Genomic DNA, 22,379 nt, shown 5'->3' with positions numbered 1-22,379 from the left:
CACCCATTTCTGTTTCAGCAACATTATTTGTATGTGTTTGTAATGACTGGCTTGTTTTTTTGGTGTATATCATTACTGATACAATTTCTTGAAAAGAATCAATCTTACCACTGCTCAAATAGCTACAATGAGCCTGGAACAAACTTCTGAAGGCTCAATTATACAGAATGAAAGTGAAAGATCACCAACGTTACCTGAGTGAGTTTTGATTGAACTTTCTACTAAAACAGCTCAGGCATTCAATATATTGACTATCATGATAATTTGTAGATCTGGGCAGCCAAATGTACCCAAACCACCGGCAATAGCAGCAAGTTTGGAGCAAGTACCAGTTGTTGGAGATATTTTTAGACGCCATGATAAGCGCCAGGTGGTCTATGACACTCGAGAGCGCGCATATCTTGAGCCTTACAAGGAGGATTACCTTAATGCAAAGAGTAATCAAGAGCGGAAACAGATTGTCTGCAATATTCTGCCCAATCTGTATAACTACTGGCAAAGCTTAGGCAGAACAGTTCCCAATACAGTGGAGAAAAGCCGCAACGAAGCCAAAGTAAGCACCTAATAATATCCCATTATCAGTTCCGACATTTGACTAACTGTGCGGCATATAGAGGCTTTTGGGGTGGATCAGAAATAACTGGCGTAATCCAAAGCCTCTACAGGCTGAACTTAAGGGTCACAAAAAAAGGAAGCGCACAACTATCCTATGGCGGACCCGTCGGGAAGAGGTATACAAAGAAATTGCGGAAATTCTTGGCCTTGAATCTGCAGGTCCGGGGACCAAAGGTGTGTTTGAAACGCGCATGAAAGCCATGGGTAATATCCTGGGACATATGTTGGATGCGGAAAGGAAACAATTAGATCTTGAAGGGGAATCTATACCTCTGCTAGAGTATACTGATGAGGAAAAACAAATGTGAGCGAAATTTATGCGATGACTATAATAAGTGTATAAGATCACTAACAAAAACACAGCAATGCAGATAAGCATGCTTTTAAAAAGCTAGATGAAGCATTTACATATAATTGGGCCAAGATGGGGTTGTTGAATCTTACATTTGTTATGTGAATTACAGAGTCGGGCCAATTGTCTGTTAGAGTGTAAGTCAGAATCGGACCCGCATTTGGTGTATGATTCTAATATGCACTCTTCAGACACAATCAAATTGCCGCCACTTTAGGAGTCCCTTCAACTCTGTTGGAGGACCAGAAGGCTGCGGAATTCACACACATGAAGAGGTTAATTAGCACCTATGTCCGCGGTCTCTTAAACGCCAGAAAACGAGCTAAAGATGGAATTCAAAACACAGATAAGTCTGATATCACAATACTGGACCGTGATCCCAGCGGATTTCCAATCTTGCCTTATGACTTCGACGCGGAAAAGCACAACAAACGCGAGCTTGAACAGCTACTCCGCTTGTATCTGGGTCAACATTATTGTAAGTAAAATTCCCATAATAATAATATGTAGTACTCAATGGACTCAGTGCTAGCAACGGAGGGAAGAACAGACCAGGCACCTTTCTCAATTTTCCATAAAAAGCTTTCAACCTTGATATCTCCTCAATACCTTCCCACCGGTTTCAAAGCACTTGAAGAGCCCCGCAACATGGATCTTGAAGATATTCGTACTCTCATGAATTTTTGGCGTGCTAGGTAGGAGACATTTGACCCTAGTCAGGTGTTTCGATTTCGTAGAGTCAAGAAAGGTCAAAAGGGTGAGGAACTTGTTCATACTCAATATCCAGATGAACCACGCAAGACAAACATTGAGAAAAGACCACCATCCCCCAGAAAGTCGCGTTCCAAGAAGTCCAAAAAGAATCCACCAATGAATAGGAATCCATTCCCTATCCTTAACAGCCCTAATCCTAACATCATGCGGATTGAAGATATGGAGGGAGGATCGCAACTGATAACTTTTAATCAAATTGACACTTCAATGATAGATCCACGTCTCCTAAACCCACCAGTGGATTCCTTGATTCATGGGCCCACCACTCAAGTTGATACTTATATTCAGACGTCATCTGAAGCCAGTGGGGTGGACCCACAAGCACAGCCACCAACTCCCTCAGCGCGTGGAGAGGAATCAACCATGCTAAGCCGCGGAACCTCCAATAATTCCGCAACTGCGCAACCCGACAGCCTTTCAACCACACTAACCCGCATCACCGCGCATATGTCCACACCTGTGCAATCCGACGGCCTAGTTGCCAGTGTTCAACCCCGCCCTCGACCAAGGCCTATTCCCAAACCAACCACTCCCACCAAAATTGCCCAGGCGGCAGAAAATCAGCGGTTACTGCAAGAAGCGCGGGAAATTTCATCTGAACTACTGAGAAATTTGGCCCGCCCAATCACTCCACCAGGGCCCCTACTATTTGATCCATTTGTTTCTTCTAGCGAGAGCTCCAATGCTGCTCCCGGTTTGATGCAAAATATCACAGAATCGGCTCCGATTCATACACCAATCCCCACAAATTCTGCACCCACCAATCGGAAATGAAGGCCGGAGGTTCAAGAGGAGTTGATTGTCAGTGGAAAAAGGAACCGCCGGGTTAGGGAAAGAACTAGCTAAATAATTTAGCAGTAGTTTAGACCTACTTTTCAATTTCCACTTTTAATATTAAAACCTCAGGGAAATGCACAAAACACAATGAAATTGAGGAAATATTTAAACAAAGCAGCCCAAACCAAAGTATCTTACATGGGCAAAGACCACAGTGCAGGAGGCGGACGGTTACTTTGAAGTGGGGGCATCGGAATCAGAATCGGAATCAATTTCCATATCCTCCTCGTCATCTGAGCGATGGGTCCTCTCCAAAGAATTGGGTGGCGCAGTTCTACTATGACCGTTTTGACGGTCGCTATGTTCATCATTGTCACCATTGGCGTCTTGGTCTTTGTCAACATCCTCGACCATCCCATCGCTGTTGGTATCCCCTTCACTGACCGCTTCCCCTTTGCCCACAAGCTTATTTATCCTCCCTTGAATAATATCCAAATCCCACCCAATTGTCTGCATCTCTTGAACAAGATCCGCTTGCTTCCTCTCAATGTCAGAGACCCGGTTGTAGTATGCATTACCAATGAGATTGTGAGAATTGACCTTTTGCATCAAATCAAGTTGCCGACGTTCAAGTTTGCGATGGTTTTCTTGAATGGTGTCGAGAACATCTTGAGTTGCTTGATGTGCATCCTCCATGTCAGCAAGGTGCCGGGCAAAGTCCACGATGAGCGGGTGTGCAGCGAGGTTAGCTGGGAAACTTTGAATATCCGCCTTGACAGGAGGCGGCTTTGTCAACCTTGCTTTGGAATTTACCTCGCCGTTGGAGGACAGCTCAATAACTATATGGAAGTGTTAATATTAAAAAATAAGCAAAAGACATCACTCACCCTCTGTGTTTGTAGCGGATTCCGGATGGGACAAGGAAGCAGGGGGTTGGGGAGGTTGGGTACTTGGGGGAGAGGCGGGTGTGACCGGGGCAGGCAACTGAGCGGCTTTGGTGGATAGTTTGGCCTTCTTCGTTGGTTTCTCATCCTCAGAATCCAAAACCATCTCCACCTCCAGGGGAGATTTGTGAAGTTTGGACGATTGACCGGGCTTGTAGACAATGAGTGTATATACAGTGATATTACATGAAATCAATGCTCACCTTTGCATTACTTTTGCCTGCCTCCTTGGTCCCCTTTTCTGCCTTTGGGGTGACAACTTTGACACCATTTCGCATGCAGCACCTCTTTCTAATTGTACACTCAAAGCACGTACCACAACCTGAAGCCTTCTGATGGCAAACCTGATTGAGTCCTTTGCACCGGTTGCAGGGCTTGTTGTATTATTCTCCCTTTACTATGGGAACAATTTCCCGCTTCCGCTTGTTACCCTGCTGCTCCTGCTCCTCATTATCGTTACCTTGCTGCTCTTCATTGTCGTTACCCCGTGCTGCTCCTCATTATCATTACCGTGCTGCTCCTTGTTATTGTCCGCTGCATCATCACCATCAAATGCAGTAGGTTCTGTATGGCGGGTGGTTATGTCGTCGAGCCCGTCTAATGTTGCGGTGGTGTGGAGAGGGAGGCTCATTAGACAACCTTTGGGAAATTTCGTGAGCAATGTCCCCAACAGTAAAACGAAGAGTTTCCTGGGAGGGGGGAAGCCCCCTAATCCTTTGGTTCAGTTCTGCCTGAAGCTCCTTGACAGTCAATGAGGGAGCAATAGCAGACAAGCGGGCGGCGGATGCAGTGGATGAGCGGGCGGCGGAGTCAGTGGACGAGCGGGATGCAGGTGCAGCGGCGGGTTTTGCAGACAAGCGGGCGGCGGATACAGTAGATGAGCGGGCGGCTGGTTTGGCAGATGAGCGGGTGGTGGATTTGGCAGACGAGCGGGCGGTGGGTGCAGTAGACGAGCGGGAGGCGGGTTTGGCAGACGAGCGGGCGGTGGGTGCAGTCGACGAGTGAGCGGTGGAGGCAGTGGACGAGCGGGGAGTAGGTGCCACTGCATTTGGTGCACCTCCAACTGGTGCACGCAGTGCAGATGCAACAGGTGGAGCGGGTGCGGTGGGTGCAGGTTCAGCAGATGCAGTGGGTGCACCGGTGGAACCTGCACTCAGTGCACCCGTTGCACCTCTGGGCGCACCCGTTGCACCTGCACTGCATGCACCGGGTGCAGGTGCTGCACCTGCAGTGGGTGCACCGGGTGCAGGTGCAGCACCTGCAGTGGGTGCACCGGGTGCAGGTGCAGCACCTGCAGTGGGTGCACTGGGTGGGGTGGGTACGGGTACGGGTACAGCAGCTGCAGCTGCAGGTGCGGGTCCTGCGGATGCAGCAATAGCAGCTGTGGGTGCGGGCCCTGCGGGTGAAGCAGGTACGGGCCCTGCAGGTGCGGGTCCTGCGGGTGGAGCAGGTACGGGCCCTGCAGGTGCGGGTCCTGTGGGTGCAGGCCCTGCGGGTGGAGCAGGTACGGGCCCTGCGGGTGTGGGTCCTGCGGGTGCAGAAACTGCAGCTGCGGGTACAGAAACTGCAGCTGCGGGTGCAGCAGGTACGGGCCCTGCGGGTGCAGCAGGTACGGGCCCTGCGGGTGCAGCAGGTACGGGCCCTGCGGGTGCGGGTCCTGCGGGTGCGGATCCAGGTATGGGTGTGGGTCCTTCAGGTGCAGGTTCAGCGGACTGGGAGGCGGGATCTGTGGTTTCTGGTTTCCCAACAGAAGCAGGGAGAGGAGAGGGCAATTTATGCGCACCTGTTCTACGTTCAGCAGGAGAACAAGCAGGAGTACTGGTGGGAGAGGTGAACGGTGCACGTAATTCTGAAGCAGTAGAGAGGAATGGAGGCTGAACTTCTTCATGATCAGACTGGGCAGACATTTGGCGCCCATTCTGGGTAGAGGCCTTGGAGGTAGAGTAATCCTCGTCATACTTTTGGAGCAGCTTCTGGATCTTCTTTTCAAACTCTGGGTGCCCTAGAGTGCCATTTTTTGCAGCGGCCTTGAATGCTACAAGAGCTTTCCAGGCGAAAATGCCATGGAACTCGATGAACACATCCTGGAAAGCGCGGGCCTTCTGAAGGACAGAGATCTGCTTTTATAAGCACAGAATCAGCAAGGTACGAGGTCAAAAAAACTAATACACGCACCAATATCCCATCTACCGAAGCAACAAATTCCTTCATTCCCACAGTACTAGCAGCCGACCTTGCTCGTACGTCCAAGTCTTGTATAGTTTCTTGCAGAGACTGCGCGTTCTTGAATGCTGAAGCCATTGAATAGGTGTCGCCTTTGTGGAAAATTAATTGACAGGGTTGGGAAGGTGAGGGGGAGGAAAGAACGAGCAATGTAATACCTCTGTCTGTTATCATATTTGCCCCCGCAAGTCCCAAAACAATCACGTGTGTAATTTGATATCATCAGTCGCGTGTGGGCAACGCGTTTGATACAGGGGTAGCCATCAAAAATATATCCTTGGCCTTCTTGAGGCCTCCATACATATATAGAGCTTCAGCTTAGGGGAACAGGTACCATCCTTTTTCTCCATTTTTATTTCCGACGCTCTCTGATTTTCTATCATGGGAGCCAAAAAAATGAAGGCAGACCCAATGGCAATACCAAAAGGCTACACAGTGGTGAATGGACCCGACAAGAAAACCCAATATATTGTGCCCGACTTCGTACTTCTTTCCTTGGAGCAAAAGCTTGCTGGAGATCGCGCAAAGTCGTCAATCAAGGTGCCCAGCGGGTTGTGGCTGGTGTGTGGATACATTTTTATTGCTAAGCATTTCTAATAGCCCGCATAAGTACCCTCAAGCTAAAGCTTTGCCAACATATGTCACTTTCGGCGGAATGCTGCATACCCCCTCTGACCCTGTAAGCTTGATTCTATGTATACGCCGCAGCAATATTAACAAAACTATACTAGCCTCTTAGCTCTCAGGAGCTGTTGATTCTTCATGGCAAAGTTCAAGGTTTACAACAACAGCTTGGTATCTGTTACCGAAACGCCAGTCACAGGCTCTACATGGCAGAAATGGAAAAATTAATTGCGGCGGATGCGATGCAAAAGGCAATGGAACGTCTTGACAGGAAGATTTCAAAATCTCTAAAGGGGCTTGCAGACAGGCACAATGTAGATAGCAAGTATACTCCCCTCTGATATCTCGCCGGCCAACCAGCTTTAGTTTTCAAAATGGAATATTCTTATCATTTCTGTATTACTGTGTGCTTATGTGAGGAGCAAGGACATAGAAAATCTGAACCGCGGGTATGATAAAAATTCCACTCTGACACCCAAGTCTATCAATAAAGTCAAGACATAATGAAATATTTAACATATGCATATGACACTGAAATACAAAATGAGAATGTGTTCAGATCCAATCAGAGCCACCAACCGCCCACAATGATCTTACATACATAATTTACTAAGACTACAACTTGCCAGAGTGGTCTATTTTATTCTGTAAACATACCAGAATATTTGCACGGCGGGACCGCCATGTAAGAAGTCAATTGTCTATCTTATCCTGTAAAACACCTAACCAGAATTTTTTACATTTCCCGCCGTGTGATTGTCTGTGGTATTGTATGTGCTGCGGAGACTTGTACTGCGGAGACTTGTAGAAAAATCTGAATATCCGGATTACTGTGTTCTGAATCCAGAATGCGCGTTCAAGATACATTGTAAACTCAGGATTCAAAATGCACATGTGGGCATTGCAAACTGGGGATTTTAAGTGTGTGTGCGGGATTGACCGAGCAAATGTTGCGGGCCCGGAATGCGGTTTGAAACTTTTTTATGGAAGTCATGTGGCACATGTATCACGTAGGTCTTCTTTAACAAGGAGTTTCAAATAGTCCATTATTCACTGAATGTGTATGATGGGATACAGTGTAATTACCTGTTATATATACAGTATATTCACTGGTTTAGTGAATTCTTTGGACTCGTATCATATGGTCACATATTTGTGTTCATTGTATTGTATAGTACAGTACAATGTAACAGTACTATGTGAGGTAAGCTCACTATGTACATACTCATTGTGTCTATCCAGTTATGCTTATAAAACATTGTTCTTAGGGCTGCCGCACTTGATAATTACACCGGAATCTCTGGTAGTCATGCACTATTTTGCCCGTTGGAATTGATTGCTAAAGCCCATTTCTATTCGGTGTTGGAGCGTGGGGAGGTGGTAGAGGTTGTTCCCCTGGTTTGTACTGTGCTAAATCATGAAGATGTATCCATCTGTACTGGATTTCGTCCTGAAGATCCGTGTACGTGCAATCTGCTGCTTTCTACCGCTTCAAAGACTGATTTTGTGGCATAGCAACTCCTGAGATTGGAACATGGACCCTAGTCATTGTTGGTTGGGATCCAGGCATCTTTTCTTTGGTGTAGTAAGTTGAAATCAAATCTTTATCTCAAACAGAACCTTACCTATTGTTTAGTCGCCCCCAAGGCAGCATTGTGCATCTCAACATCCAAGGAATTTGTGGTTCCCAAACCAAAGCCCTCCCAACTAGGACTGATGCTGTTAACAAGTTTCTACAGCTTGTGGATGCTGGTGAGGTGGTTAGGGTCTCCAGTGACAGCAATTTGCGCATTGCGCATACACCTGAGATGTATCTTGAGCTTTGTAGATACTGCCAGAACATGTAAATTGGTTGCTACTTCATACTGAATCAAGTCAATCACATTGGTGTCTACACTGTATCCATAAGTGTGTGATATACTACTTGTAGATGACCTTGTTTTGCTACAATCTTGCAAACCTAAAGAAATATTTCAAACCATTCGGGCTCACTGGGAGGTGTCTCTTGCAGAAGATTGCAATTCAGCTCATCTGCCTCTTGCAGGAAACCTTGAAGCTGTCGGCATCGCTCTTCCAATCTACTGCCTTTAAATTGTCAAGGGTATTTCCACCCTGAGTGAATGGTCCATCATTGTTTCAGGGCCTTGGAGAAATCTTTGTATTCTTGAATACCTTTCTTAAAAGCCTCCTCGGCCTTCTTTGCTCAATCCAGATGCTCCAATTTCATCAGCTTTTCATGCATCAAGTTGTCGAACTCTTGTGATGCATAATATTCCTGGGATGTATAATACCCCTCAGGCCTTGGCTGGTCGGGGTTTTCTTCACAGTGGTTAGGACCAGATGTAAATCACGATTGAATATAAAGTATGGCTCACCAAGTTCAGTTTGTGTGGATTGATCCACAGATACTGCCGTAGCAGTATACATAGCTATTCAATATATATATATATATTTGCTGCCCCAAACTTGATAGTTGAGACTTACTGGTACTGTCCCATTGAGGTTGTTCTACCCTAGACTCTGAAATAATAACGTCCTCGCTATCAACCTCCAGGGTGTTTGCTATTTTGGCCTCTTCTTGCCTCAGTAATTTCCTGTGCTTACTTAGTTAGATTTTATGTTCTATACGGCTGATTAGAAGCTCTGACTCTTGCTGCCTGTAAAAACAATTTTGGACCGCATTCTTTGCATTGATTTTCTGCCAATTTCTAAGGGTAAAGCAATCAATAAAGGTCAGAGAACCAAAGCAATTGAGAGACCTACTTCTGCAAATATCTCTGCTGTTTGGTCAACCCATCCGGACCAACTCAGCAGGAGCTGGCTGATCCTTCCATGAGAGAAGCAGGAAGATTATGTAAGTAAGGGTGAGGTCAAGTGGCAGGGTGTGATTTATGGCCAGGTTGCAAAATATTCTAATTAGGTGCTCGCTTGCAATACAGCAAATTGACACCAGTTTGATTTCAAGCCGTGGCCTTGTCGCTTTGCACGGGCTATATCCCTGGATAATTCTCATTTTATGATATAGGTAAACATAAAAAGGAATTGGTACATTTCATATGTATTACATTGGCACAGAAAACAAAAATACTGTACAAACTGGTAGCAGGTATGCGACCTTACAGCGTGTATGCAACCTCACAGAACAAGTTCTTAGTATACAACCTGGTTTGTGACTATCAAACAGGACAAATTCTTAGTATGCAACCCGGTTTGTGACTATCAAATGATGTACTTACCTGAAGCACAAGTCGGTGGTCACATTCATCATGTATGCGACCGGCCCTGGTGGACACGTATTTGCCGCCTATATTGGAACGTGACGCACAGACCATGTCTGACATAACCTGACGGCTTGAATACCGTGTGATGGGCTGGACCCTTCTAGACCCGTACCAAGGCCAGGCTATTTCCAACAATGCCGGTGATTGTTCCCGGGATTGCGGCACAATTGGTTAACTTTGTCAAAAAATAGCACTCATGTAAGCCTGGAGGCATACCACACATTTGCGGGCACACACAGAGGAAGCCGGATTGGGACCTCGCTAATCAAATCAGCCAAGTAATAAGGCCGAAGAACAAAAGAGCAACAAACTCACCTTCGTTGCTTTAACTAGACGTTACGCAACGAAGGTGAGTAGTATATTATATAGTAGTTACACTGTATTAACTAGACGTTACGCAATGAAGGAGAACATTGTCCTTTCCGTGTTGTAGTGAGGCTGCCTGAACCGACAGCCTTCCACTTTTTTTTTGAAAGCGACAACGTCCCGCTGTCGCCCACCGTCACCGTCACCGCTCACTGTTCAAACTGTCGACCGAACCGCCTCGAACCACTCGAGAGTCTACAAGGAGGCGAGAAGCATTAGGTCTGCCATCTGACCTAGTTCCAGGCCTCTCCGTTTTCCGCAAACCGCGTACCGAGCCACAAGGACCACCACCGTCACCGTCAGTCTCAACCAACTCCAGCTTCTCAGATTCCTTGAAATCAGACACTGAAGGAGAAGACCAACACATACACACGCCCCTATTCACGCCGATCGTCAATCGGACCACTGATCATCACAATCGCACCAAATTGCCCACCGTTGTCAAAATGCCAAGCGATGACGACAAACCCCTTGCCACGGTCATCCAGAACAAGATGAAGGATGTTCCAATCCTCACTGCGGGGAAGATAAACCCGTTGGTAATGCAGTTGTGGGGAGTGGCTTGCCGCAAATATATGAAGCACGCAGACAAGTCGCCAAAGGAGGTCGTGAAATTTGTGGCCGATGGAATGCAAGAACCAAGGCTGGTAGCCTGGTACCAAGCCGATTCGACACGGATCAATGAGTTGACATTAGAGAAATACTTGGAGGAGCTGCAAACCCTTGTATTGGAGAAGAAATGGGCGCATAAAGTACGCGAACAGATTTTGACGTCGTATCAAGGAGATCGGGTCTTTATTGACTAGAAGATCGAGATGGAGAACTTGAATGCGATTCTAAAGACCATGGCCCCCGCTGGATACGCCTTTACAAGCGATGCATTGAAGGTGCAACTCGAATCGCACCTCAATCAGGAACTGCGTGAATCGTTAGGATTTGAGCCAGTCACAGCTACTGAACTAGCCGCGTGGTCCCTAGAGGTGAAAGATCGCGACGACAGACTAGGCGAAGAACGGGCGCGCACGCAACGTCAAATCGATGCCAGCTATGCAAGTAGAGTTGCCGCACGCCAACAGGAGAAGAAATCCTTACTGGAACGCCTTCATGATGGTCCAAACTACACAAACACGGGCCCACAATCCAACACTCTACTTGGAAACAGAAGGGCGGTATTGCCAAAGATCACACCCGAAGAGCGCCAGCTTCTCAACAATCATGACGGGTGCACCAAGTGCCGACAGTTTTATGTCAGCCACCGTGCAAAGGAATGTCCAAACGGATGGCCGTCAGCAGTTGGGTACAAGCCCCTCACGGAAGAAATGGCGCAAAGAGCAAAGCGTGATCACGACGCCAAAACTCAAGGCGCAAAGAAAGCGTTGCCTGTAGGACAAATTAACACATCGTCCTCATCATTTGTTATACATGACGAAGAGACTGATTCTGACTCGTACGTCCCTTCTACATCTATGACAGTTCCCCACCTCTTTCCTGTGATGGAAATTGAGGGGCCGGCAGTCGTGGATTTTCCATTCCGCATCAGACCCATGCTTGACACTGGCTCCCCCTCCACAGTGATTGATGACGCACTTGTCACCCAACTCGGCCTCCATCAATATCCTTTGCCTTCTGAAGAAGATAATCTATCATCTATTGACAACACACCATTGGAATGCAGGGAATTTGTGAAGATAAAGATATCGTCAGGAAACGGGAGTTGGAAAGCACGGACACACAAAGCAAAAATACATCGCAATTTATCTGTACCTCTTCTTCTTGGATTGTCATTTCTTTCATCTGAAAATATAGTCATTGACACCATGGGGCGGACTGCAATTGATAAGCGCTCGGGTTACGATTTAATGAACCCTCCAAAACAAAAGCCTGCATCTACAAAGGATACCGGATTTGAAAAAAGATCTCAAGTGGGTCCAAGAATAGATCAAGCAGCAAAGCGACGAGCAGCTATGGAGAAAGAGCAGAAACTACGATCGCAGGTTGGGCCCAAGCAAGCAAAGCTTTTGGTTGCAACAATTAATGAGCAGATTGACCATGTCCTGTTCCAGGAGAAATTGCAGCGGATGGATAAAGAAATGAAGGAAAAATACAAAGATCGATTTCCTGACCGTCTCCCAGACAACGTAGACATCCCAGACCATATTTATCATCAAATACGACTAGTCAACAAGAATAAGGTACACGCAGGTCAGGGTTATGCAGCTCCAAAAAAGTATCATGATTCCTGGAAAAAGCTTTTGGAGGAACACCTGGCAGCAGGACGGATTCGACCATCATCATCGGAATATGCATCACCGGCATTCTGTATCCCTAAATACAGGAATGGAGTACCAGATCTGTCAGTGCCCCCACGATGGGTAAACGATTATCGCGAGATCAATAAGAACACGGTTGCCGACAAATTTCCTCTTCCTCGAGTGGATGACATTCTTGCAGATTGCGGAAGAGGAAAGTTCTTTGCAAAACTTGATATGACAAACAGTTTTTTCCAAACACGAGTACATCCCGACGACATACATCTTACAGCAGTACGCACACCGTGGGGATTATACGAATGGGTAGTAATGCCCATGGGGGGAAAGAATGCACCAGCAACTCATCAACGCCGAATGACTGATGCACTACGAGAGCTCATTGCCTCTATCTGTCACGTCTATCTAGACGACATCATAATCTGGGCAAACAGTCTCGAGGAACTGTCAGAACGGGTAGAAAAAGTCTTAATATCACTTCGAAAGGCGGGCCTTTACTGCAATGCCAAGAAATCAATACTTTTTGCAACGGAAGTCACCTTTCTGGGCCATGTCATTTCAGCAAAAGGAATTCACGCAGATCCTGCAAAGACTGATCGAGTAAAAAATTGGCCACGACCGAGAAATGCTACAAGTGTGCGGGGATTTCTAGGGCTCACAAGATATCTCGCAGCTTTCCTTCCAGCGCTTGCAGAATACACGAGCATCTTAACACCCTTAACGAGTAAGGATTATGATCGAGAGTTCCCCGCCTGGACACCCGATCATGATCGAGCCTTCAACGCCATCAAGGAACTGGTCACTAGTGCGGAATGCTTAACTGTTATCAACTACGATGACCCTGAAGGAAAGATTTACGTCACTACGGATGCAAGCGATCGTCAAACAGGGGCAGTACTGAGCTTTGGAAAAAGCTGGGAAACTGCACGGCCCGTGGCTTATGATTCATATCAGCTAAAGGATGCTGAGAAAAACTATCCCACACACGAGAAGGAACTTTTGGCTATAGTGAAAGCGTTAAAGAAGTGGCGCAGCAGCCTGTTAGGAGTGAAATTTGAGGTCTATACGGATCACCGAACGTTGGAATATTTCCAGGCCCAGAAAGACATGTCACGTCGCCAGATGAGGTGGTCAATGTACATGGCCGATTTTGATTTCGAAATACACTACATCCGAGGAGAAGAAAATGCAGCGGCAGATGCCTTATCACGAATGCCAGATGAAGAACCAAACCCAAGATTTGCAGCTTGCGCGTTAGCGTATACTCGGAACCCAAGTCGTAAAACCAGAGCCACCGTTGGAGCAGTGCTGGAAATTTCCATCGACAAGGAGTTTGTCCAGGCAATCAAAGATGGATATTTGAGTGACCCATTTGCAAGACAAATCCGTGAAGCGATTCAGAAGAAGAGCTTACCCAATGCACAAGAAAAGGACGGGCTGATCTACATAGGGCAGAGACTGGTAATTCCCAACAACAAGAAACTTCGTGAACGCATATATTATCTGGCTCATGACTCGTTGGGACATTTTGGATTTGATAAATCATATGAGGCACTACATGGGTCGTACTACTGGCCCAACATGAGGAAAGACCTTGAGAAGGCATACATACCATCATGCACTGAATGTCAGAGAAACAAAGATCGAACGACGAAGCCTGCAGGCCCTCTCCATCCACTCCCAGTCCCCGACAAACGTCTCACATCTGTAGCATTGGATTTCATTGGCCCTTTACCCGAGGAAAAGGAACAAGACACTATACTCACAATGACGTGTCGTTTGGGTACGGACATCCAAATTATTCCAACTCATTCATCCTGGACAGCAGAACAGATTGCATCCGTAATGGTGGACCACTGGATTTTTGAGAATGGATTAATGGAAGAGCTGATTTGTGATCGCGATGCAATCTTCACGTCGGAACTATGGACAGCCATCTGCAAGATACTGAATGTTAAAATCAAGATGTCTACAGCATATCACCCAGAGACAGATGGCGCAAGTGAACGCACCAACAAGACAATCAATCAAGCGATATGCTATTACGTTGATATGAACCAAAAGGGATGGTTAGACAAACTGCCGCGAATCCGATTTGCAATGATGAATACAGTAAATGCGTCAACAGGGTACTTGGGTTTTCAGCTCAAAACAGGCCGATCACCACGAATAATCCCACCGCTCACACAAGCAACTGACGACACTCCGTTGGCAGAGATCACAGCTAGAGAGATCATTGAAAAGGTGGAGATTGACGTCAGAGAGGCAAAAGACGCACTACAAGCCGCAAAAATTAGACAAGCAGCTCAAGCAAATGAACAACGGGGGGACGAAATTGAGTATAAGCCGGGCGATATGGTAATGCTTTCTACAAAGAACCGTCGACGGAATTACAAGCGCAAAGGAAAGAAGAGAGTTGCCAAATTCATGCCACGGTTCGATGGACCATATCTGGTAGAATCAGCGTTTCCCGAGCGATCTGAATACACACTGCGACTCCCAAATAACCCAAAGACCTTCCCAGGATTTCATGCCAGCCTGTTGAAACCCTTCGTGCCAAACGACCCGGAAATGTTCCCAGACAGAGAGCTCGTGAGACCACCAACAGTCATTACAGAGGAAGGAATAGAAGAGACAGTAGTGGAGAAGATAGTTGACGCAAGGAAGCGAGGTCGAGGGATGCAATATTTAGTACGTTGGGCGGGTTTTGGAAAGGAACACGATGAATGGCTTCCAGGACGAATGCTGGAAGATAACGAAGCACTCGACAGATGGGAAGAAGAAGAAGCAAACAACAAACAGACCTAGGGAATGGGAGAACAGTTTTTCACCCCGGTAATTTTTCAGAGGGGGGAGGGGTGTAAGCCTGGAGGCATACCACACATTTGCGGGCACACACAGAGGAAGCCGGATTGGGACCTCGCTAATCAAATCAGCCAAGTAATAAGGCCGAAGAACAAAAGAGCAACAAACTCACCTTCGTTGCTTTAACTAGACGTTACGCAACGAAGGTGAGTAGTATATTATATAGTAGTTACACTGTATTAACTAGACGTTACGCAACGAAGGAGAACATTGTCCTTTCCGTGTTGTAGTGAGGCTGCCTGAACCGACAGCCTTCCAACTCAGGTGTATCAATGCATACCACTAAGATTGTACCGTACAAACATCTACTAGCTTGAGATAGCCTTTCAGTCAGAGTAGAGGGAATACCAGGCTACCTTGGAGCTGAGTTTCAGCTTGCCAAGCTGCTTATTAAGGCTGATTAACTGGCTTTTTCTCGCTTATAAATTCAGGTGTTTGGCCCATATGCCCGCAGGAATGCAACATGTCTTCGGGTGCATTGCAATTAGGGTGGCCTGTGCACCATTTCTCGCGGGGCAATCAAAAGGTGGCCTGTGCACCATTTCTCGCAGGGCAATCCATATGTGGCCCGTATGTGGCCCGTCACCCCGTGCATCAAATCATGGCAACTCAAGAATTGGTGCCAAAAGAATCATTTTGAATCACTGTGTATTAAATATGCATTTGTACATTCTGCAGGATTCTAACTGCTCGCTGGTTCTGTGGTTAATGTGTCGGAAAACGTGAGACTACCTTGCAATCAAAATAGATCGCAATGCCGGTTCCTGCCGTTGTGAGGTGCCTTGCGATGTGCCTCATCGGCATTGCATTTTTCTCTGTAAGATTATAATAGGCCGGGTAAATTGGCAAGGCTATAATTATCTCACAAGGCTCTCACCGATCACAAGGCATCGTAAGGCAGTCGTAAGGAAGGTGAATCATCGCTTGTTCCTTCCCACAACCTTCTCCTGATCTATATGGCACCATCCAGAATCACCAAGAGCAGTACCCGCAAGACAGCAGGAACTGTGGTATGCCCTTATTGCAACAAAGAGGTCAATAAACGAGGATTAGCTGGACATCAACGCTCTGCGAGTTGCAGAGCAACACAAGGACCCAGAAATTTGGCATTGGACAATGAGAGCGAACGTCAAGCGTATGATGATCTTTTGAAACGATATGCACACTCTAGTAAGTTTCAAAACCTATGTTTTTATTGATACATACCTCATATATACAATAATAATTGATAGACACATTTTCTTCGACCAGTCAGTTAGAAGCTACACTGGGCGGTACTAGGCCTTCGAAACATTCTGTAGAGTGGGATTTAGACAGTAAAGAGGGAGGTGGACCCGACCAAAATAGCAGCCATAGTGAAGAGTTAGAGCCCGATGGACTAGCTTCTGGTAGATATATTCATTGTCATAAATAATACACACTGGGCATTCTGATCAGAGGTCAATTTCCTCTCAAAAAATTAGTACATGATACAGAGGATACAAGCTCAGATCATCATGACGGTGGGGGTGGGGATGAAAACATACCAATACAAGCCATTGCTGACGACATAAAGATTGAATACCATCCGAGTTCTAAACAAGTTGACGAGATCTTCCGTTTTGAGGACTACAAATCAACACTCCCGGAGACTAAGCCCAAGAATGTGGATAGGAAACCATGGCTTCCATTCCGTACTCGCCTTGACTTCGAGCTTGCAGAGTTCATGCATGATTCGCATTTGAATTCATCCCAAACTTCCACGCTCTTATCAATTATTCACCAATGTATAAAAAACCCGGACACTTTTACAATCAAGGATTGAAAGGATCTTGAAGCCTGTTGGGAACATGCACGAGCGCTTAAGGCTCAAGGAGTATGTTTAAGTTATTTTTTACTTGTGAGATTATTATATTAATCAGACAATATCATCTAGTTTTCCACTCAGACTATCACAGTTCCATACAAAGGCGAAGAGAACAGCTTTGATCTCGCCTTTCGTCCAATTTGGGACTGGTGCTTAAGCTTATTGGAAAATCCAACTCTTGCACCAAAATTCAAATGGGATGCGGAGCGGCATTATAAGTTTGATGCTAGCGCCCAAAAATGGAAGCGATTTATTGATGAGCCGTGGACTGGAAATGCATGGTGGAAAGCACAGGTATGTAGTATACATGCTTTAAAAAGAAAAATACTATAACTTCTATTACCTTTGATAATAGTCAAAGCTACCCAATGGTGCAGGACTACTGTGCATAATTTTGTATGCTGATAAAACACGGTTATCTTCATTTGGAACACAAAAGGGATATCCAGTCATGGCTCGATGTGGAAATCTCCCTATAAATCTGCGAAATGGTGAAGGTGTAGGTGGTGGTAGAGTTGTAGGCTTTCTGCCGATTGTGAGTGATTAATATATTTCTTTTTTTAAGCCTTTACAAATCTAAAGCAAACTATATCGTATACAGGTTGAGGAAGATGCAGGGGAAACAGGTAAAAAAGGATTTATCAACTTTAAACGGGTTGTTTGGCACAAGTCCTTCTATGAAATCATCCAAAGTCTAGTAGATCATGCAAAAACTGGGTTCTATTTTTCTCAAAAGGACTTTCAACGATGGATATACCCTGTTATACTAATTTTATCGGCTGATTATGAGGAGCAGTACGTCATTTATTTGATAGCTAAACTATAAATCTATTAACTATAAGCTTTTAGATGTGTTATGGCGTTAATTCGTGGTACAAACAGCAATTTTCCTTGCCCTAGATGCCTTGTGCCACACGAAAATCTCACTGATTTTACAACAATATATCCTTTACGATCAGCTAAAGAAATGGGAGACATATTTGACGAAGCTCAGGAATTAAACAAGACAGATGCGGATAAGCTTCTGCAAATGTACGGTTTGCGCAACGTAGAGGTGTGTATTGACATTATACTGGACAATAAACTCGTTGATCAATGCCAAAATTTGTCACAGAATGTCTTCCAACAAATCCAGAATACTGACATTTATGAAGCTCTATCATTTGACCGCTTACACAACAACCATGGAGGCGTATTCTCTGATCACTTATGGGAGGAGTACCAGAAGATTGTAAACAATCTAGGTAAAAAAACTGCAGCACTCATTGACGAAAGGTATAACTGTACTCTATAATTATCACTGGTACACTTGGGCGCTTATTTTGATAATTTTAGAGTCGACGAAATTCCGCGTTGGAGTGGGCTTAATCACTTCAGAACACTGATGAAATCAGCAGGAGAGTTCACAGATGGAACAAAGTACGAAGATATATCAAAGGTATTTGTATATTGGTACTAATATTTGTAACTAACACATGTTTTCCAAGATTATTGTTTTTGCATCCGAAGATATCTTGACACAAGATGTATCTGAGCAAGGCTTCCGGCTATTAGAAGTTATACGGAGCTATCTAGAGCTTGACATGTATTCTGGCCTTACAGTTCATACAGAGGACACATTACAAAGTGGAGAAGCTGAGCTCAAAACATTTTGTGAGCTTCTATGTGTATGTCAATGACCTGTCAGCCTATGATTAGCACCACAAACAATTACTGACATTAAATTAAGGCATATTCAGCCGACTTTCCAGACAAATCATGGAATTTTCCTAAAGCCCACGCATTTCGACATCTTTTTGATGATATTCGAGATAAGGGAGTCACACGGAACTATAATACAAAGCCAAATGAAAAGGCACATTCTATTTTAAAGTCATTTTATCAGCTTCATACTAATTTCAAAAATGTAATTCCTCAGGTAAATAATCATTGAGTTGCTGCTATAGCCTCTTACTAATATTTACTTTGTTTCAAACCTTAGATATCAAAGCTGAATGAGAAGGATCTTGCGTGTCATATGATACGAGGGGCACTGGATCATCTGGACGAATTTAATACCACTGAAGTTGAAGACGAACAGGAATCTACTATAATTGGGACTCATCATGTGTCGCTTGGGTCATATTTGCCAGCAATTAGTTTTTCCGAACATGAGAGACAGCATTCATCCGACATAGCATTCCATGGCTTTCGCAAAAAGCTTGGACAAACTTTATCAAGGCATCTCGGAAAACCAGTTCGGTTTGACAAGCATGATGTGGTACGTCGTGTATCTATGCATTTATAATCCACAGAGATAACACAGCAATTATAGATTACTCCATACCAATACATGGAGGTAAACTACGAGTCCAAAATTACCTGGAAAACAGAGAGAAATATTCTACGGATAAACCCTTCATTCCACGGAAGAAAACGATATGATCATGCCCTTATTCAAGTGGATTCAGAGAAGAACACTTACATATTTGTCCAGCTCCTCTATGTCATCGGAATCAAGGTTGAAGAGACTCTTTATCACATGGCCCTTGTGTTACCATTGGACGAAGCAATACCTGCATTGGAAAATCATCGCATATCAGACAAGAAACTTAGATTTATTCGGGTCCGCTCTCGACATCGCTCCAAAGCGGCATTCATTAATGTGGAATCCATTGTGCGAGGAGGCTTATTAGCGCAAGCATTCCGACCACCACACCAAGTAGATGAGTATATAATTATTGATGTAATTGATGAAGACATGTGGTGGCGGCTAAAGTCGGTAAAACTAGTCAAGCATGTAGTTCTATAAGTAGAAACTCTTACCAATTGAATGGCTCATTATCGGCATAATGGAACTTGTATCCATAAATATGACTTTAACTTCGAGATTGCATTGTTTACAAGGCTATATAAGCTACTCAAGTAAGTCTTTGCTATTCAGTCCAAGCTACTACTCTTCTCATTCACTTAGACCATGCCATCCAATACTCAACGAAACATAACAGCTCTCGATGACTCATCTTCCGAGTCTGACAAATCTACGACACCGTTTACTATGCCAACAAATGAAGATGCAATTTCTCAGTCAGAATTGGAGAAAATTATCGAGCGGGCACTTGATGATAGTGTCAGCTTCAAAGATATGCAAGAGGTAACTTATTCTTTCTATAAGATTAAAATATGACTGATATTTGTCAATGCTATTCTAGGCCCTTAAAAGCGCCCATGTTACAATTCTAGAACAGCGCAAAGAGCTATTAAAACTGAAAACCATCGTTGCCGATCTTCAGCTCAGACAGAAAGCAGAGACAAAACAAGACCTAGCTGTTATTATAGAGGAGCAAATTAAGAAATTTGGCCGGTGTTTTCAGTTTTTTTACTCACCCTATGCACAACTAAATTGGTTTAATAATATGATGGAAAAGCCAGCATTTGCTTGTAATGACCCTGCTCGCTATGAAACACCACAAGGTGTTGAGGTATCGGAGCACGAGTTACAAGCGCTAGCCTTACGTGGGATATATGCGGAGCTGTTTGACTGCATTGCTCCTGATTTCCATTCCTACATGAAGTCTGGAACAAGCTTTCGAAAGACGGTACTATTGTCCTTTTTACTGGCTGCCTATTTCGCTTATACAATGTTAATTAACAGTTTATTACTGCTCTACAAGATGTCCGGTCCCAGTGTCTAGATAGGCTACGTAAATCTTGCCCTAAAATATTTGGCATGCCAGCGTCTTACTTCCAACGTGGCACTGCATCCCGAAGCACCATGCCTGACGTTCAAAATCTTTTAAAGGACAAAAATGGTGCCTGTGACTTTACATCTCGTTTTCCGGCGGTTTTATATAAGGATTCCGACCCCAGCCAGGTTGACGATCTCTTTCTAAATCCAATTCTTTTCAAAGTAAGCATGATCTATTGCTGCTATTGATGGACTCGGATTTGTTTAGATTGTATTGCTAATTTTCTGTCATAGATCGCACGAATTGTTCTGTATGGCCCCAATGCAGTTGATATGATTGGTGGTACTAAAATCCGAATCAACAATACGTACTATCGAGATGATCGCCCTATTGAGGTAACAGAAGGAATGATTGCCTGGTGTGCAATCATGGTTTGTTTTAATTTGCTCGCTACACTTATTACTAGACTTACATTAGATTTTTATTTAGGCAAGGTTCTTGCTTTCGGACGATGTTGAATTTACGTCTACAGGGGTTGGTGAAAAATCTTCAAACACTTACTTTGGCGACTTCGACACATACAAGAAGATTATAATTCGAAGCAAGAAGGTAAACAGCAAATGGTACGATAGACTTATTGGAAAATGGGACACCCAGTTGTTCAGTGCTACAAAGCAAAGAAAAGACAAGGATACCAGTGGTAATCAGCAAAATACCAATTCTCAGAACCCCAACAGCCAACAAGACGATCAGGTAGACGACATTTTTGCTGCTATGCGCTCATCAAATTTGGCGCGTCCACCATCCGACACAGACACTGATTTAGAAGAACAATCTCACAACAAAGGCCTGACCAGAAGGTTACAGCGCTCAGGAGCATTAGAAAATCTGAATATCAGTGATGATGACAGTGAAGGAGGGATAGAATACGTTGACATACCCTATTCTACACCAAGTGAGTATTGTATTTTCTGATTTGAACTCGTGTCTTGGAGCTCAAACTAGGATATGATACTGATATGTCAATATAGGTAATAGTAGTCCTAATCCAAGCCAAAATCATCGCATCCCTTCGAGACCAGATTCATCAACAAGCACACCACACACTGGTGTAGAAGAGCTTGCAATCGATTCGGGCATACCTCAGAGGGAAGAGCCTGCTGCAAGTAATGCAAGTGAGTGGTCTTTGTCCATTGTATTCAAAGCTTTAACTAATCATTTGTTCATAAACATGTAAGATTTACCAATACAACCTCAACTTCCCATAGGAGCGAGTCGCAGGAGGGGAAGAGGTCGTGGTTCTGGTGCTCGATCATTCTCTAATAGCTCTCAACAAGAGCCTCTACGACGTTCTGGCCGCTCAGGCAAAGGGGCTGTCTAAGGCATATCTTTTCAGCATTAATTACATGAATTTTGAGATGTAAACTTGTTTCATAATGGCTAAATTCGATTTACGTGACTCTACAATCCAATATCTGTTTGTATTACGAGGTTTGTAGCGCAAAACGGTATGTTTTGTCCTCTGGAAAGCAATTATCACGATAGGCGCTCAATATTTACCACGGTGTTACATGCATGTGACATGTGTTACACCGGTGGGCAGGTCTGCAACCGAATAGTTGCTACCTAATATATTAACCTAAACTTCTACTTATTTAACGGCAGTTTGGACTAGTGGTAAGTCTCCCTCTCTTAGTGTAGGCATGAAGTCGCGCGATCGAACCAGGTAAGTCAATTAAATTAATTCAGGTAAGTAAGTAACCTCTACAGTAACATT

The 22,379-nt window shown here is 44.8% G+C and overlaps 4 protein-coding genes across 4 annotated transcripts; 3 read left to right on the top strand and 1 right to left on the bottom strand.

Annotated features, from left to right (window-relative positions):
• Nucleotides 1-127: 127 nt before the first annotated feature.
• JR316_0005634 (uncharacterized protein) lies at nucleotides 128-2,515 on the top strand (the record flags this gene model as incomplete). The annotated part of the gene is made up of 6 exons (XM_047891390.1): nucleotides 128-198; nucleotides 271-553; nucleotides 615-919; nucleotides 1,159-1,445; nucleotides 1,494-1,662; nucleotides 1,705-2,515. The coding sequence occupies 6 exons, from the start codon at nucleotides 128-130 to the stop codon at nucleotides 2,513-2,515; spliced, it is 1,926 nt and encodes a 641-aa protein (XP_047748739.1).
• A 234-nt stretch (nucleotides 2,516-2,749) lies between these two features.
• On the bottom strand, nucleotides 2,750-5,763 carry JR316_0005633 (uncharacterized protein; the record flags this gene model as incomplete). The annotated part of the gene is made up of 6 exons (XM_047891389.1): nucleotides 2,750-3,357; nucleotides 3,406-3,613; nucleotides 3,666-3,749; nucleotides 3,923-4,059; nucleotides 4,142-5,579; nucleotides 5,638-5,763. 6 exons carry the CDS (start codon nucleotides 5,761-5,763, stop codon nucleotides 2,750-2,752), a joined length of 2,601 nt encoding a protein of 866 aa, XP_047748738.1.
• A 303-nt stretch (nucleotides 5,764-6,066) lies between these two features.
• Nucleotides 6,067-8,156, top strand: JR316_0005632 (uncharacterized protein; the record flags this gene model as incomplete). Its single annotated transcript, XM_047891388.1, has 6 exons — nucleotides 6,067-6,246; nucleotides 6,296-6,364; nucleotides 6,417-6,634; nucleotides 7,578-7,771; nucleotides 7,825-7,894; nucleotides 7,946-8,156. 6 exons carry the CDS (start codon nucleotides 6,067-6,069, stop codon nucleotides 8,154-8,156), a joined length of 942 nt encoding a protein of 313 aa, XP_047748737.1.
• Nucleotides 8,157-16,044: 7,888 nt separating this feature from the next.
• On the top strand, nucleotides 16,045-22,026 carry JR316_0005631 (uncharacterized protein; the record flags this gene model as incomplete). Its single annotated transcript, XM_047891387.1, has 21 exons — nucleotides 16,045-16,258; nucleotides 16,321-16,476; nucleotides 16,564-16,854; nucleotides 16,906-16,943; nucleotides 17,004-17,228; nucleotides 17,290-17,469; nucleotides 17,536-17,729; nucleotides 17,835-17,988; nucleotides 18,049-18,209; nucleotides 18,270-18,372; nucleotides 18,422-18,601; nucleotides 18,664-18,852; nucleotides 18,916-19,194; nucleotides 19,249-19,713; nucleotides 19,888-20,067; nucleotides 20,126-20,512; nucleotides 20,569-20,823; nucleotides 20,896-21,033; nucleotides 21,092-21,557; nucleotides 21,634-21,777; nucleotides 21,929-22,026. The coding sequence occupies 21 exons, from the start codon at nucleotides 16,045-16,047 to the stop codon at nucleotides 22,024-22,026; spliced, it is 4,497 nt and encodes a 1,498-aa protein (XP_047748736.1).
• Nucleotides 22,027-22,379: the final 353 nt, after the last annotated feature.

This window comes from Psilocybe cubensis, chromosome 5 (assembly GCF_017499595.1).
Source record: "Psilocybe cubensis strain MGC-MH-2018 chromosome 5, whole genome shotgun sequence".
Taxonomy (NCBI): Eukaryota; Fungi; Basidiomycota; class Agaricomycetes; order Agaricales; family Agrocybaceae; genus Psilocybe; species Psilocybe cubensis.
Note: the sequence above shows the minus strand (reverse complement) of the source record. Positions and strands in the feature narration are given on the sequence as shown.